General features: G+C 36.8%; 1 protein-coding gene and 1 long non-coding RNA gene across 2 annotated transcripts; one reads left to right on the top strand and one right to left on the bottom strand.

The window, feature by feature from the left end:
- Nucleotides 1-2,004: 2,004 nt before the first annotated feature.
- On the bottom strand, nt 2,005-13,784 carry ints13 (integrator complex subunit 13). The gene is made up of 17 exons (XM_055190133.2): nt 13,531-13,784; nt 12,786-13,020; nt 12,606-12,680; nt 12,303-12,505; nt 11,455-11,535; nt 10,874-10,964; nt 10,454-10,582; nt 8,686-8,770; nt 7,451-7,543; nt 7,285-7,374; nt 4,639-4,817; nt 4,269-4,433; nt 3,996-4,150; nt 2,998-3,228; nt 2,698-2,837; nt 2,400-2,535; nt 2,005-2,217 (listed from the first exon to the last, which is right to left on the bottom strand). The coding sequence occupies exons 2-17, from the start codon at nt 13,008-13,010 to the stop codon at nt 2,181-2,183; spliced, it is 2,115 nt and encodes a 704-aa protein (XP_055046108.1). The 5' UTR covers nt 13,011-13,020; nt 13,531-13,784; the 3' UTR covers nt 2,005-2,180.
- A 605-nt stretch (nt 13,785-14,389) lies between these two features.
- LOC141363919 (uncharacterized) lies at nt 14,390-16,597 on the top strand. Its single transcript, XR_012369578.1, has 3 exons — nt 14,390-14,518; nt 15,178-15,247; nt 16,234-16,597. It is a non-coding gene; the product is annotated as an uncharacterized lncRNA (long non-coding RNA).
- Nucleotides 16,598-16,615: the final 18 nt, after the last annotated feature.

Raw genomic sequence — 16,615 nt, 5'->3', positions numbered from 1 at the left:
TTCCTTTACATGTCTTGGACCAATTAATTGTTTAGAAATTTATGCAAAAATCATTCGGAATCAGTTGCAAAAAGTGCCCACAAAGCCAGTCCTAAAAATATCACAACAATGCCAATCTCAGCTGCACATAGATTCCGACAACAAGCATTAGGAGATACATTAATATTCAATGCCTTCGACTCACCGGAATCATAAAACATCCTTAGTATTTGGCAACAGACCAGATGGCTTTGTATGGCTGAGCTGGAATGCATCTATACAGAATAGCTCCCTCGAAGATCAAGCATTTTATGTAAAGAATATGGTTGGAAATGTACCAAATTAATGATACTGCAATAATTGACAGGCACTCAACAAAGTGGTTCCTCAGTTAACTAAAAAAGTGGTACAGAAACATTGAAGAAATTAGCTGAGAATGCATTCTTGTCTTCTGAGAGGACATGAAAATTTCCACGCGCTATTCGCCTCAAACACGTCTTTTGTCCAAGTTGAAATGCGGATTCATCAATTTGCGCAAGTAGATTACATACAAAGTCAATGCAAAGACGATGCATTGGCAAATGACGCGAATTGGGCAGCACGAGGCGCTACTCACCTCAAAGGAGTCTTCGCGCGAGTTGAAAATATTCAACTCAAGCATAAAATTAGCATGAAACAAAGTTAAACACCACAAATAATCTAGAGCGAGAAACAGGAAGCTTATTCGCATTTGTTGTGTAAGCAGCATAATGGGGCATCTTCGCCAGAGTTAAAAATATTCAACTCAAACTGAAAATTCGCATGACATGAAGTTAAATCCCGCAAGTAATCTAGAGCGAGAAAAATGATGCTTTGCGTTTGTTGTGTACGCCGCATAATGGGGCATACACACCAAAGCAAATTCAATGATTTGCTCAAGTAGATTACATACAAAGTCAATGCAAAGACGCGAATAGACGAGAACTCGCACCGGGCGATGCGAATGACGCAAATTTGTGCGATTTGCCTGAATCGCCTCCAATGTGAAAATATTCAACTCAAGTGGAAAATTCAGGACATAAAGTTAAATCCCGCGAGTTATCTAGAGCGAGGAACGCAATGCTTCGCGTTTGGTGTGTACGGAGCATAATGGGGCATACACACCAAAGCAATTTCAATGATTTGCGCAAGTAGATTATGTATGACACAAATTGGGTGGCGCGCTTGTTGTGAAAATGCGCTTTTTGCCTGAATCGCCTCAAATGTGAAAATGTTCAACTCAAACTGAAAATTTGCATGACACAAAGTTAAATCCCACGAGTAATCTAGAGTGAGGAATGCGATGCTTTGCGTTTGTTGTGTACGCAGCATAATGGGGCACACACATCAAAGCAAATTCAATGATTTGTGCAAGTAGATTACATACAAAGTCAATGCAAAGACGCAAATAGACGACATCGCACGGAGTGATGCAAATAATGCGAACTGGGTGGCACGATTGTCACAAAATGTGCCATTTGCCTAAATTGTCTCAAACGTAAAAATATTCAACTCAAGTGGAAAATTCACGACACAAAGTTAAATCCCATGAGTACTCTAGAGCGGGGAACGTGTTGCGTCGTGTTTGTTGTGTATGCAGCATAATGGGGCATACACACCATAGCAAATTCCATGATTTGCACGAGTACAATATATACAAAATCAACACAAAGACGCGAATAGACGACAACTCACACTGACGTGAAAATGACGCGAAATTAGGTGCCGTGATTGTCGCGAAAACGTGCTATTTGTCTGAATCGCCTGAAACATGAAAATATTCAACTCAAGTGGAAAATTCACGACAATGTTAAATCCTGCGAGTAATCTAGAGCGGTGAACGTGATAAGAGGTTTAATTAATTAATGTATGTTTATGGATTTAAGCTGTGGTCTGTGGGTTGTGAGCAGATTTGTGTGTTCATTTATGTTTTATGAAGGTCATATTAATGCAAAGACAATAATGAACAAAAGGCAAAAGGAAACACAATTTACAGGCTTTTTTAATTCTATTTCACTCAAACGAAAGTATATAAAAGTATCTCCCTATAAAACATCACCTTGTCCTTAGCCTGGCACAAAGCCAGCATTCTTTTAATTATTTGATATCATGCCCAATGTCATCATCACGTCCTGTGAACCAATCGACAATGCCATCAGGTGAGAAGAGGCGCAATTCACACATTATCTAGTAGCCTTTCCATTCTCATGAACATCCATCCTGTGAGAAAACAAACACCAAATGACTAATTCAAACAGATAAATGGGATCACGGGGCATATGCACAAATACTGTGTATACCTTGTAATGCAACGTAAGTCGCTTTGGATAAAAGCGTCTGGCAAATGCATAAACATATAATATAAAAAATATATATGATTAAACAAATAATAGTCAACACACCCATTTTCTTCTTTAAGATGTTGATAAAGCTCTGCCTTGTTATTTACAGAATTCAGTCTGCCTGCAAACTCCTGATGCTTCCTGGAGTTGGCCTGTGTGATTCTATTGGTCCAAAGTGAGAGAAGAGAGACGGGACCTGAAAGAGAAGCGACCTTGGTTAACAGGACTTTACATCGTTTTCTTATTAAAAGGTGTGATTGTAAATGTGAAGCACAAATGCAAAAGCCACTAAATGTCGAAAGTGAGATATTTATATCAACCAAATGATGAAATAAAAAAATAAAACATGACTGTAAACCTTTGGATTTCTCAGGAGGCTGCTGCTCTTCTGTGGCTAAACGTGGTTTTTTGTTCAAGGGCTCGGGAGAGTCTGGCGAATCTTTGATGATTTCACATTCGGCCGGTTCATCCTTCTCACGCTCCATTACCCCTTTCAGCCTAGAGGAGAAAAAGCACATACATCAGAACCTTAGAGACAATCTGGGAGATGAATGAATCTAAAAGCAACCGCAGCTTGATTAATGTACTTGTAAAGTGCTTTTCGCAGTAACGCACTTCAGCCTCTGACATTTGAGATGTTTGCCAAAGGAAGTCTAACCTCTCGGACTCTGCGGTCCAGCTCTTTTCCTCCGAGTCCTTGCCATTCTTGTCGATTTTGTCCTCCTTGTCCTCTCTCTTCCTTCCCCTTTTCTTCCTCTCTTCCTCCTCTGGAGGTTTGCTCCGACAAGCACTGATGCAGTCCAAAACGCGCTGGTGCCGCTCACTGCTGCCCACGTGAGTCTTTACCAGCGTCTCCAGCTCGTTCCACATGATCCGATACTGCTCATCACTGCATGCATAAAAACGGACAAATCAATACAAGTTATGCATGTCTTTTCTAATATACATAATAACCTAGTAATGTACACCCTGCATGCTGTTTCAAACCGAATAAGTTGCAGAACTATCTAAGCCGCATTTACATTTTATGTTTAAGTGACACAGATCGGATATGACCCACGGACATATAAGCAGAAAATGCACATAGATTCTGATATTCAGGTGGAAATAAATCAGAAATATATGCATTAGTGTCCACAATGCATGCAAACACATCGGATATTCCCATGTCAAGACATGTCGTGCGTCATGAAAATGCGATGCTGGCACATGACGTCAACTCTGACGCCACACATCTTTAGCGCAATGGCTCCACTTAGTGGAGTAATGCTGAAGTTTTATGTCTTGTTACAGAAATAAAGCTTTATAATCTTTTGTAATAAATTTGTCTGTGTCCATTGCATATCGCAACGTTTTATTTCCTCTGTGGTTTAAGCTGTTTCGAGTCAGTATGACTACCTTGAATTGTTTTGGCAAGTGTTTAGCATAAATGCTGATATCGGATATGAGGCGCTTTTAAATAATGATGTAAACAGGTCATCAAAATTTAAAAAAAAAAATATAGACAACAAATCGGAATTGGACATCAAGATCTGCAGTGTAAATCCAGCCATGTATGCAAGGGATATGTATCTTTATTAGCTGCACATATAGGCAGTAACAAAGCCACAATACAGCATGACACATGCAGGTCACAACCTATGGTGATACTCTCACCGTTTGGGACCTTTTCCTCTAGAGCCCACCGTTGAGATCGGCAAAGGGTCACTCTTCCTCTCCATATCAACAAGATTATAGACAGTCTTCTGACAGGTCAGCACATCCTCATCTGTCAGAGTTTCCTTCACTATAAGGTTTGCTAAAGGCACAACCTGGAACACACATACATACATAAATATGTGATAAAAACACAAATGACCACTAATCAAATAACAAGCACGACACGGAAAAAGCAAAGACGATTTTACTGCAGAAAACTCAGTGTCTCACCGCCTGCATGTTAAAGATGGTGGTCTGGGAAATGATCATTGGCCAGTATCGTGTGTGTCGTTCTAACTGGGCTTTGGCTCCTTCGATTGGAGCTCTGCCTGCTGTATCTACAAGTGCATCTGGGAATGGAGTCAGGCGATTCTCACGCATAAATTCACCGAAATCCTGCAGACGGATATTAACAGGATTAACTGCAGATTTAGTCTGCGTCAAAACAGAGGAAATCCAGACAATGCTGCATTCACAATTACTGTTATTTCGAGGTCAGAACGTCTGGAAACGTATATCAGACGTGAGGATAATGCAGCCTAAAAGGTTAGTTAGTTTAAAGCTCAAAGGTGACGGGTCATGCAGTGCTGGTTGAGCTTACAGTGATGCGGTAGTCTGTCACTCGGCCCCCACAGCCTTCGCTGATGGAGGGTGGGTCCTCCAGCGTGGACCGTGTGCTGTTCAAAACATGCAAAAAGATTTCCCCTCCATGGCTGCTCAACATGTGACTGATGACCTTTGATCCTGACTTGCGAGGCTGCTCTAACAGCACTGAACGACCTGGGTGGACAAAGAAATAATAACACAGTATTAATAATCTTAATAATTCCAGATCACAGATTGTCTTTGTGTAACTGAAGCAAAAAAAAAAACCAGCTCCAATGAGAATATATAAAGAGTTTAGATGCAAAACCGTCCACAGGTTTCTGTTAAAGGACTAGTCCATTTTTTAGTAAAAAATAAAATCCAGATAATTTACTCACCACGTCATCCAAAATGTTGATGTCTTTCTTTGTTCAGTCGAGAAGAAATTGTGTTTTTTGAGGAAAACATTACAGTATTTTTCTTATTTTAATGGACTTTAATGGAGCCCAACACTTAACAGTTTTAATGCAGTTTAAAATTGCAGTTTCATAGGACTCTAAATGATCTCAAACGAGGCATAAGCGTCTTATCTAGCGAAATGATTGTCATTTTTGGCAAGAAAAAGAAAAAATATGCACCGGTCATGTGACGCACCAGCGCAACCTCACGCAATACGTCATCACTTCAAGAGGTCACGGATGACGTATGCGAAACTCCGCCCCAGTGTTTACAAGTGTGGTGAAAGAGGACCGTTTCTACATTGTTGTATGTCGAATGATGTTAATTGATGTCTTTGTGTCAGTTTATTGTTTAAAATGGTCCGCAAATGTGCGTTTCATATATGTAACACGTGACCTTTCCACGTCATTACGCAATTACATGAAGTTGTGCTGGCTCGTCACACAGCCGGAGGAAGACGAGAAGTTGTGGTTTAAAAGTGCATATTTTTTATTTTCCTCTCCAAAAATGACAATTGTTTCGCTAGATAAGACCCTTATGCCTCATTTGAGATTGTTTAGAGTCCTATGAAACTGCAATTTTAAACTGCATTAAAACTGTTAAGTGTTGGGCTCCATTAAAGTCCATTAAAATGAGAAAAATCCTGGAATCCCTCAAAAAACATAATTTCTTCTCAACTGAACAAAGAAATGTTTGGGTTGAGTAATTTCACATTAAGGGCAATGAAAAGGTTATTAGTCAGTCATTGAAATGCCTTATCTTCACAAATGTCACAAAATCGACTGTCTTTTGCTGCATAATGCTCCAAGTACATGCTAGCTTTAAACAAAAAAAAAAAACACTTCTTTGAAAAAGACATAGTAAACAGTTGCAAAGTCAAAAGGTAAAAAAGAAACTGAAAATGCACACTAGGGGGAGCTGTGATGTATGTGGCTGCCACATTCGAGATATATTCAAGTTCAAGCTCTCACAACAAGGGACAGAAGTTTGAATGTGATCCACTGTCGTTTCACATTCATCTTCCGTGCACTGTCAGGACTGAAAATTGAAGTGGCATTTAGCGAATAGCGGTATTAATGAATGGCCTCAGGCCGGGATTACGTGGATTTGAAGTGAAATAATTTGAGGAATATATATTATGTGCGGGAGCATTTGGTTAATATCAATATCTTTTTTTGACTAAGGTTGCATTTAGCGGCTTTTGCATCTGAGCTCCTCATATGAAGCGTGTCATATTCAACATGAAACAGAGCGAGCAACAAGTTTTATTTCTGTAATGTGATGCGATTTCTTCAGGGATCTGATTTCATTAAGAAATTGGTTAGATTTTATAAAGTACAAATTTTTCATTACCATCAATGATTATTTACTTTTTTCCCTGACAGAGTTTTTTTAAAAGTTGCAAGCAAGGTCAAGCATTTTTTATGACTTTCACAATAGTTTAATGCCTTCCAGAAAATTTTCCTTTTTTTTAATATATAAAGATACAATATATTAAATGAATGAACAGACCATCTGCTTTTAAACAAAAAAGTTTCATCATATCATGTGTTCTCATCACCTCTAAAATAGACAGTTTCATCGGACGCACGTGCGCTGACGTGATACACGTCTGGATCCAAACTTTACTTCCGGTTTTGTTTTTTTTAATGGTCTGACTAGTTGCTAAAACTGATCTCTTGAACAAATGCCTCGTCAAAAATAACAAATGTTTCGGTTTCCTAGGTAATCTATGTGTTGTTTCTTTGCCTGTCATATAAATAAACTACGTTTACAGAACTTTGTTGTTATTTATTCTTAGCGGAGTTTACCGGAAGTTACATGCGGACCAATACAGCCACTTGTTTATGTTTTTACTGCTGAAACCGTCTATATGTGTAGGTTTCTTCAAAAATACAAAATTTTGAGCAAAAAGCTGAGATAATTTAATTTTTGTAAAGGATTTATGTTAGATATCAGATTCCAAGCAATTATCAAAACATTAACAAGAATTTTAACTGTTTTTTTGGCTAAGTGGATGCTTTCGTGTTTTACAAGTTGGGTAAGGGCACCACCTGGTGGATAATAGGGGAAAAATGGATTGCCGTAAAAACTCGTCATTGGAAAGAAAGCGATTTCTCTTAATTGACGAGATCAATGGCGGGGTAAGAGTTAATATACAAAGTCACAAAATCATGTTTAAGTAAAAAGTTCAAACACACACCGTTTAACAGGAAGTTTGTAAGACAGGATGATGGCCGGCTGTTGACATCAACAGGAGAAATCCGATAGGCCCCTGTGCAGTAATGCAACTCTGCATATAGAAAATATAATCAGTCACATAACATTTCAGACTGAGGCCTACATTTTCCAGAATTTCAAGTACTTACCTACACTGTTGGTGCGTGGAGTGCACCACTTAAGTGTGACTGTTTCCTTTAGACCGCTGTCTCTGCTGGTGCTGCCAGCCATGTGCAAATCACCTAAAAAAAAACAGGAGACGACAAACATAGGTTATTCAATTACAAAGTTAGTATACACAAATATTAAAGCGGTGTCATTATTTGCCCTCATTTTGTTCAAACTCAAAGGACTATTTTCCTTTCGTGGAATGCAAAAGAAGTGAAGCAGAAAGTTGATACTGCCATTTTGCATACAGAGAAAGCAGACAGTGATCTCGGGTTGAAAAATGGCAAAAGCTGCCCAACCCATGCAACCTCATTTGCACTTCAGCATATTCAAACATTTCACAACCTGATTGGTCACGTGACATACAAGATTTGAGGGCTGTGACAAAGTGTTTCAGGGCTCCAGACTATTTTTTTCACTAGGAGCACAGTGGCCCCCAACTGAAAATTTTAGGGGCGCAACCAGAAAATTTAGGGGCACATACCGTAAATCAACATGCTAACCAAATATTCACATTTCTACTAAGTAATACACTGTAGTATTACTAATAAATACTTTGATGATAGATGCAGAAAGTACAATGTGCTGTTTTAAATTCAGTGTCACATCACAAAAAAAAGTCAAATTTACTGGTCGCACATGTGCGCATGGATGTAAAATTCAGTGGCACACTCTCAAATTTTGGTGGCAGTCTGGAGCCCTGTGTTTTAAGTATTGTACTGTGTTTTTAATTGTAATGTGTAGGACTTTTTGGGAGCATGACTGCTACTGGACACTAGATATGGGAACCAGCATTCTGATAAACTTCTTTTGAGTTTCACAGATAACCAAAAGTTATGTGAGGTTCATAACATATTAGCAAATAAATATGGGGCAGTTTCACAGACAGAGTTTAAATTAACCCAGGACTAGGCCTTAGTTATATTAGTGGTAGTTTTTACAAAAAAACCTTACAAAAACAATACTCGTGTGCATCTTGAGACAAAACATTGGCACTGATATATGTTAAGATTTGTCAATACAAGGTGGGTTTAAAATAAAGCAGCTCAAACATGCATTTTAGTCTGGGACTTGAATAAGCCTTGTCCGGGAAACTGCCCCTATATTTTTTAAGGGTGAACTATTCTTTTCACCCCAGTGACTTTAATCTCCATTGCATTAAGCAGTGAATGTAGGTTTAAAAAAATTGATCTTAAGATGGATCAATAACACTCACCACTCTTAAAAAATTCCATATGAGCATCCCGGTGGTGCAGTAGCTCAACGTCGTAATTTGCTGAAGTGTTAGCATGCTGCTCCTCCTTCTCATATATAGGAACAAACACACACAAACATCAGTTGGGTGTCTACACCACGACACACCACAATCTACTGCTGCTTTCATGTTTAAAGGGCACAGCTTACAACATAACTGTGCCCTCACGGGTCAAATTTTCACTTAGGCTTCTGAGTCTCCCAGCCGTGGAGATCAGAGGCTGTGAGCTACAAAATACACAACAGGAGATGGGAGAAGGATAAGGAGAACAAAGATGTTTCATCCCTGGGATCACCGTTATTGCCTCAAACACACCCTAATGCTACTACGCATTTCTGCAGGAACCTGCAACTTTAAAAGACACAAGCAACCAAAACAATAAAACACACTTCACATCTGACCACACCCAGCCAGGTTAAGAGACATTGTCCAGGGAGAGAAAAGAGAAAAATACTACAGCAAAAGACAGCCACCGGATAAGGAGGATTTTTGGGGCTGAAGGAGGTCTAGAGGGTCAACTGTCCATCCAGCTGGATACTAATCAAACTGATCTAGGTGCAGCATCAAACTCACTATTATTATTTTGTTAGGAAAACAAAATTCAATATTTTACGATGTATTTACCTCATCGAATTAATATTTTTTCAATGCGTGCACTTTTAATCTTTGTACAGCGCATCGTGAATGTGTAGCATTTAGCCTAGCCCCATGGCTCCAAACAGGGATGAATTTATAAGCCACCAAACACTGTTTAAAGACTGTTACATGAGTAGTTACACGAGTAAGTATAGTGGCACGAAATAAAACTTTTGTTTGGAGCCATACGAATGAATAGGGCTAGGCCAAATGCCAACACATTCACTACGCGCTGCACAAAGATCAAAAGTGCACGCATCGAAAAAAAGATTTATTAGTCTAAGTTGAGGTAAGAACATAGTAAAATATTGAAAAACGGTGGTGTTTTCCTTTGGAGTCAACATGAAATGTCATTTACAAATGACTGTACTACCCTAAAGTTTAACATTTTATTAAAAAGGCTAATATTTAATGGGATAAAGACCAAATCGGGACTTTTTATTATTGACTCGATTGTAACGGTCTTCTTCATTTAAAAAATTTATTTATTGTGGTTCTCTATTATCTCTAAACTTTAAATTGTTAGCATTAACCGGTATAAATTATTTCAAAAAGGCTGCATAGACTACAACAGTCACTTAAAACATTTTCGTGCCTTCGCCGCGTAGGTGATGTCAAAAGAAAAAACAAATAATTTCAAAGGCAAAACAAGTTAAACTATTTAAATAAAAAAAACAAATGCTTTTTTGAATAATGTACACATGCGAATCATGCAAAATTAGATTATGTATGTAAGAGAACCAAACAGGTCTGTTTTAATTTCATGTTGACTGTAAACATTATGTGCAAAAACACAGTTTTATCAAAAAATATATTTTTTATCTGATCAAAAGAAAGCTCTTTAAAGCTCCCACTGATGATCTGAGATTAGCAAGAGCTGGATGAGACGGGACAAGGTTTTGATCTGGAATAGTAATAGTAGCTCTGGTGAAGTACTGACCTGCTCACAGACATTTAATGTAGGCTAGCAAAACAAACAATAAACCATGAAAACAGCAGCTGTGTAAGAAACCGACATAGTGCAAACAAGTGATGAAGAGAGGCAGGAGGAGACAGAAAGGCAGACAGAAAACTGTCTGGCAACAAGTCTGACCTTCATGGGGATGTTTGTGATGGTGGTGGAGGCCAAATCAAAGTGCTGCTGAACCAGCACATTTAGTTTAGAAGCCAGATACCTTCCAGCGCGCACACTGTGAACTTCACTGCTCAATACTGATGATAGCTGCCAAATATACGAGAGAGAGAGAGAGACAGAGACTCAGTTCAGATCAATAGAGAATAAGACAAAATGGTTTTTATATTGCTTTCTGTATTGTCAGATGCAAAACAGATTGTCCTATAAATTCTAATAGGATGAACAAAGTTCATAGCTTGAGCAACAAAATATAATGGCCAAAATATGTAAAATGTTTAAACTCTACACATCAAGTAACTTACATTCATATATTTTCTGATAAATTACTCAATGAAGTGTTCTTTCGCACTTATGAAAAGAAAAGCATTCAAGTTTCACCTCTTTCTTTTGGCGGTCTGAGACCAGTGTGTCATCGCCCTGGGGGAAGACGTGGACCAGCACAAGCTCACACTGTTGAATAGGCATCAGTCTACAGAGATCATACATCAACCATTCATCAGTATGAGAAAACTGAAATAAGTGTGTGTTAAAGGTATAATTCACCTAAAAATGGGTTTTATCATCCTGATGTTGTTTTAAACCTTTTTTTGATAAACACAAAATAAGATATTTTGATAAATGATGGTAAGCACACAGCTGATTGTAACCATTGACTTTCATAGTAGGAAAAACGAATATAATGGAATTCATTGGGTACTTTTAACTGTGTGCTTTTTAACTGTGTGCATCATTTATCAAAATATATTTTTTATCATTTATCACAATACTTTCATAAAATTTGTTTTCCTACTATGGAAGTCAATGGTTACAATCAGCTGTGTGCTTATCATCATTTATCAAAATATCTTCTTTTGTGTTTATCAAAATATATTTAGAACAACATCAGGATGACAAAATGATTCTCATTTTTGGGTGAAGTAAGCATTCAATGTCATTAACTTTATCCACTATGAACAGACCGATCGGATCCTGCTGCCAGTTTGTTTTGCTCCTGAATGGTTTCCAACACACAGTCCTCCAGCATTCTGACATGAGTGTCACTTAAGGGGAACAGAAAAAGAGAATAAATAAATGGCAAAATACATAAGAATCGCTGCTGATGCTAATTTTAAATAAAGCATGTGACACAGAAGTACATTTTAAAGCAAATAAGTGAAGCTTTCACGTTTCTATAGCTGAAAATGTATGTACATACAGTACTGTGCAAAAGTCTTAGGTCACCTCCACCATACTTCTTGTTTTAGAAGTTTTAATGCCCATCCATATTTATTTTTCAATCTATTTTATTAAGATACAAACAGAAAATACAGGAAATATGTACAAAAAATAAAATTTTCAGGACTAAATGTCGTCTTTAGGCATCGTTGATGTTTAGTGTGACATCTCTTGGCACTAAACACATCTTGAGCGTTTTTGAGCAGAATTAAGTAAAAAGACTAATTTCTTTAAAATTAGGATTTAATTTTATTTAGGTTTAAGAGATCCTGCAGTTTCCTGATATTGCTTAACTGGAAGGGGAGTTTACCCTAAAAACTTGACACATCAGTATAATACTATATACACATTTCCTGTATTTATTCTATTAAAGAGTCTGAGAAACAATTATATATAATCACTATAACATTGCAAAAACAACAAATCTAATTCTGGCATGGTGGTGGCATAAGACTTTTGCACAGTACTGTATGTGTAACATTTTTTCTTCTATGTGTTTTTGCACCATTTTGTTTTGTATAATGGCCCATGATGAATACAGGACATTTCTACATTTTACTGAATTTGATGAATGTGGAAAAAAAATGCTCACCTTTTGGCATTAGTTAGGCATACAATGCGCCCCCTATTGGCCACTCTGTCCGCCACATCCATCAGAGAAGTTCGAGCCTCATGCTGATATTCTGTGATCTTACACAGCGATTCCACAGCTGCCACCAACCCATGCAGGACACTACAGCATTCAGGATCCTGACGAGGGTTTGGAGGCCCAACAGCTGCCAAAGCAGACATCAGCTACCAAAAAACACAGAAAAACGCAATGCTCAGATCACCCTGATACAAGCAAAGTGCTTGATATGGATGTGCAGACTGCAGAGTGATGGATCCGTTCTACCTCATGTGTGTTCTGGTTTTCCTGTTTCCAGGTGTTCAGGATGTGAACTTCAGAATCACTGACTATGTAGTTCACCTGTAAAGTTTGCAATACACAATTGTGAGGTGCACATAAAAACAGTGCAATAATGAGAGAATTTTAGTTTTTTAGCAAATTGAGCAACAGTTTCCAGACACTCACTAGTTTCTTGGTGGGGTAAACATCGAATAGTATCCGGCAGTACTCCATGGAGCACTCCACAGCACATGTCCAGAGGGACTTGGAGACGGGAGCCAAAGGAATTACACCCTGTGACCGGCTTTTGGTCAGCATATCACACTCGATCAGCTGCCGGCTGGACTCTGCCATGTATGGACAGTGATCCACCACAAAGGCTGTCTTGTGTGAAACTGAGAACATCCTCATCTTAAATGTCCTGCACCACAAGAGATGTAAAAAATTATATGAGTACTTTCATGGCACCCTCCTAGTTAGAGGTATCAAGATAGTTGACATGAATGTTTTGAGTTGTTCAGATGTCAAATAATAAGACATGCAGTATTACAATAAAACCATTTTAAACAACTGTGCACTAATTCTACTAACGTTATAATTCTATATAAATTTGATTTTAGAGCTAAACTGTTAAAATACCTAGGTAATTAATTAAGCCGACCTTGAAACAACATTTATATTAAACTATAAAACATAGGCATTAGTAACCTTGTGTTAAGTTTTTAAATATATGATGAAGCAGGTAAAAAATTAATACGAACATTTAACCAACGTAAACAAACACTAATTTAAACTTAAACATTGGTTTGCGAAAAAAAACATCAGAGAAAACGTAACATTCTATGTTTAGAAATTGTACAAAATTAAGACTAGAATCTATAAATGAATGAAAAGCTTTATATAATAAAGAATGTCGATGATATTTGATCACCTGGTTGTCACAGAAAAGCAGCTTTAGCATGCTAGCATCGCCTGCTAGTTTTCCATCGTTTGTTCGAACGTCGTAACAATTACTAACTTAGAAAAAACGTTTGTAATTCTGGTTAAAAATTACAGAAACATAAAGAATAACAAAAGGTTAAAATAAAACTAAAAAGTACAGACGCGCTACCCGGTCATACAGACACAACAAAGCAGGGGACGAAATACGCTGTTGGTCTGGTCCGTCAGTCAAAACCCGCCGTGTAAACTAATTAAAATACATGAAAAGTTCCTGGTGCAAAGTTAAATAATGGGTTGAATATAAATATAGGTTTATATGTTAATATACTAGTTACAATGTGCATGCTACTCATGTGCATGTGTTTCTTTTTAACCTTTGTAGCTGTGTAAAATATTTTTTACAGTTTATTCTTATACATTTTCTACGTAATGTGGTGTAAAAAGAAGCAATTAAATAAATTGTTTTTATTAATAATTAGTTAACTGTCAGATTTTTAAATGTTTAGGTTGTACCAAAGCAGAAAGCAGAACAGACAAGAAAAGTAGGTGTTATTGCTCACATCCTTCTTGTGTAATGTCCCTGTCTGACAGCATGTGCTAATTATGTATGTTCAGCTTTTTATCAATTATCAGCTGGAATTATTTGTACAGTATTTGTTCTAAGGAATAGAGGGCTATTTGACTTTAAACTTGCAACACAATTTACTGTCACAGAAAGACGGACAAAACAAATGTCATTTGCATTCAGATGTTGATTTTACACTAGATTTGAAAGTTATTTGCATAGATCCCTATGTTAATGGTCATTAATTGCGTCAGCCACTGCTGAGGAAAAAGAGGAAGATGTAATAACTGATGTATTGTGTCATTTTCTGCATACGTTTCAGTAATCGTTACACTGGAACACTGTTCACTCTTGACCAACAGAAGGTTCAGATGCTTCATATACAGAGGACTTCTATAGCTTTTAAAATATGGTAAGTTTATAATTATTTTTAGGTACTTTTAGAATCCACTTTTAAATGTTTTACATGCTGTATGTTTATTAATAAGAGATAAAACAGCTACTCTTAATAAATTTATAAATAATTCTTTAAGCAACAATTTATAAAAATAAGTTTAAAGCAAAAATTTAGTTTAGCAAGCAACAGTTTTGGCTTCATAAAGTCTTGTAAATCAATAACAGAAAAGAACAGTGCTAACTTTATATCTAGGACAAATTTCATTAAATAGCTAATTGTGTGGCCTTTTGTGTGAATACATTTGTGGTTTGTGTGTGGATACATAAAATTTTTATCACCATTTACTCACTACTGTGACCAAAATTATATTCTTGAAAAAATAATAATTGCAGAATAATAAACAGCCTCAGTCATTATTTGTATTTGTATTTATTCCGATCTCCATTAGCTGTGAAAGCACAGCTATTCTTCCTGGAGTCGATACTTCACTACAAAAACATTTACATGAATAATGTGACAAAATTCACTTTCATTGTACAAATAAAAAAGGTGCTTTTTGGTAAATCAAATAACTTTTAATGAACATAAAAGTGTAACACATCGATTATCAGTTAATTGTTACTGATCTCACTATACTTCAAATTTTATTAATGAATGTGTGTTCTCCACTTTAGGTTGGGCCATCTTTAAATAGCAAGATGGGTGTAGCTGAGACAATCATCTTTTTTGTCTTTATCTTACAAGGTTATATTTTCATCATACCATCATCACTGTGTGTTGTGAAGCATCAAAGTGTTTAGCATGTATTGAAAAAGTAGGCCTAAATCAATTTACTTATTTTATTATTTCGTTTTTGGAAAGTAATCTGAACAAATATAATTTTACAAAGAAATCTGTTACAATGTGATCATGAATGTTGCTTTAATCATGGTAATTTAATCGGAAATGCTAACGGTGTAATCAGCTCTTGCTTCTATTATGCATTGTTCAGTTATGAGTAACCTGCTAGCGCTCCTGAAAGTTGCTTTAACATTTACAAATCTTGATGGTTTTACCTGATTCAGTTTAATTCCTCCTCATGAAGTATTTAAGTATTTTTTACAACAGTGTTGGGGAAAGTTGCTTTTAAAAGTAATGAATTACAACATCAAGTTACTCTCCAAAAAAGTAACTAATTGCGTTACTTATTTACTTTCATGGAAAGTAATACTTGCGTTACTTTTAAGTCACTTTTTCGTTACTTTTTCCTGTGATGCTTGATCTCTTTCAGGCCTTGCTGGTGTTTTTATGACTGCAATTCAAAAATGGCATATTTCATCACAAAATGTCAAGCTCTGGCCTGCCATCTCCATTTCTGACTTAAACTGTTCCCGCTCAGGCTACGTTCAGTTTAATTCAGTACATTAAAAAAAATCTAATTAATTTAACTGAAAACTGAAAAAAAAAACTCAAATATGAATGTGTATGCGTTACTTTACTCATTACTTCAGAAAAGTAATTTTATTATGTTGCACGTTACTTGTAATGCGTTACCCTCAACACTGGTATACAAGTCATTTAATGTAAAGGTGACTTGTTTCAATCATGTGTAACCAGTGTCCATGACTGAATCATGCTAAGCAAAAGACTTAAAATTGCAGTTAGAAATATTTGTAAATATTAAAAATATGGCTACAGAAATGTATTTGTGCATTTTTTTGTGCTCCAGCTTACATGTTTGTATATTGCAGGTGTTTGGTGTCAAGTTTGGTCCATCAGTCTGTCAGAGAAGATTGAAGCTCTGAGTGGATCCTGTGTTACCATAAATTGTACATTCACTATTGTTAAGAAACATGACAAAGATCTCACTGACAGTGCTGTAGGAAAGTGGTATAAAGATGATACTTTAGTGTTTGACTCCAGAAAGCCCAGTCCCAATTTTAAAGGGAAAATAATTGGAAAATTAAAAAGCAAGGACTGTACCACCATCTTTTATGATGTTACTTCAAATCACAGAGGTACATTTTTCTTCAGGATTGATGATGGTGGACTAAGGTATACCTATAAACAAAAATCTGCTTTAATAGAAGTGATTGGTGAGTTACATATCAGAATATTTTTGTTAATAACAAA

The sequence above is a fragment of the Misgurnus anguillicaudatus genome, chromosome 1 (genome assembly GCF_027580225.2).
Source record: "Misgurnus anguillicaudatus chromosome 1, ASM2758022v2, whole genome shotgun sequence".
In the NCBI taxonomy this organism is placed as follows: Eukaryota; Metazoa; Chordata; class Actinopteri; order Cypriniformes; family Cobitidae; genus Misgurnus; species Misgurnus anguillicaudatus.
This window is presented reverse-complemented; position numbering and strand designations above follow the sequence as displayed.

Excerpts from the sequence above, each read along its gene's own strand:
- ints13 (XM_055190133.2), bottom strand. The coding sequence starts at position 13,010 with ATGAGGATGTTCTCAGTTTCACACAAGACAGCCTTTGTGGTGGATCAC. Across the intron at positions 4,151-4,268 it reads CCATCTTTAACATGCAGGCG|GTTGTGCCTTTAGCAAACCT; the intron begins GTGAGACACTGA and ends TGTGTGTTCCAG. Across the intron at positions 2,218-2,399 it reads CATCTTAAAGAAGAAAATGG|GATGGATGTTCATGAGAATG; the intron begins GTGTGTTGACTA and ends GTTTTCTCACAG.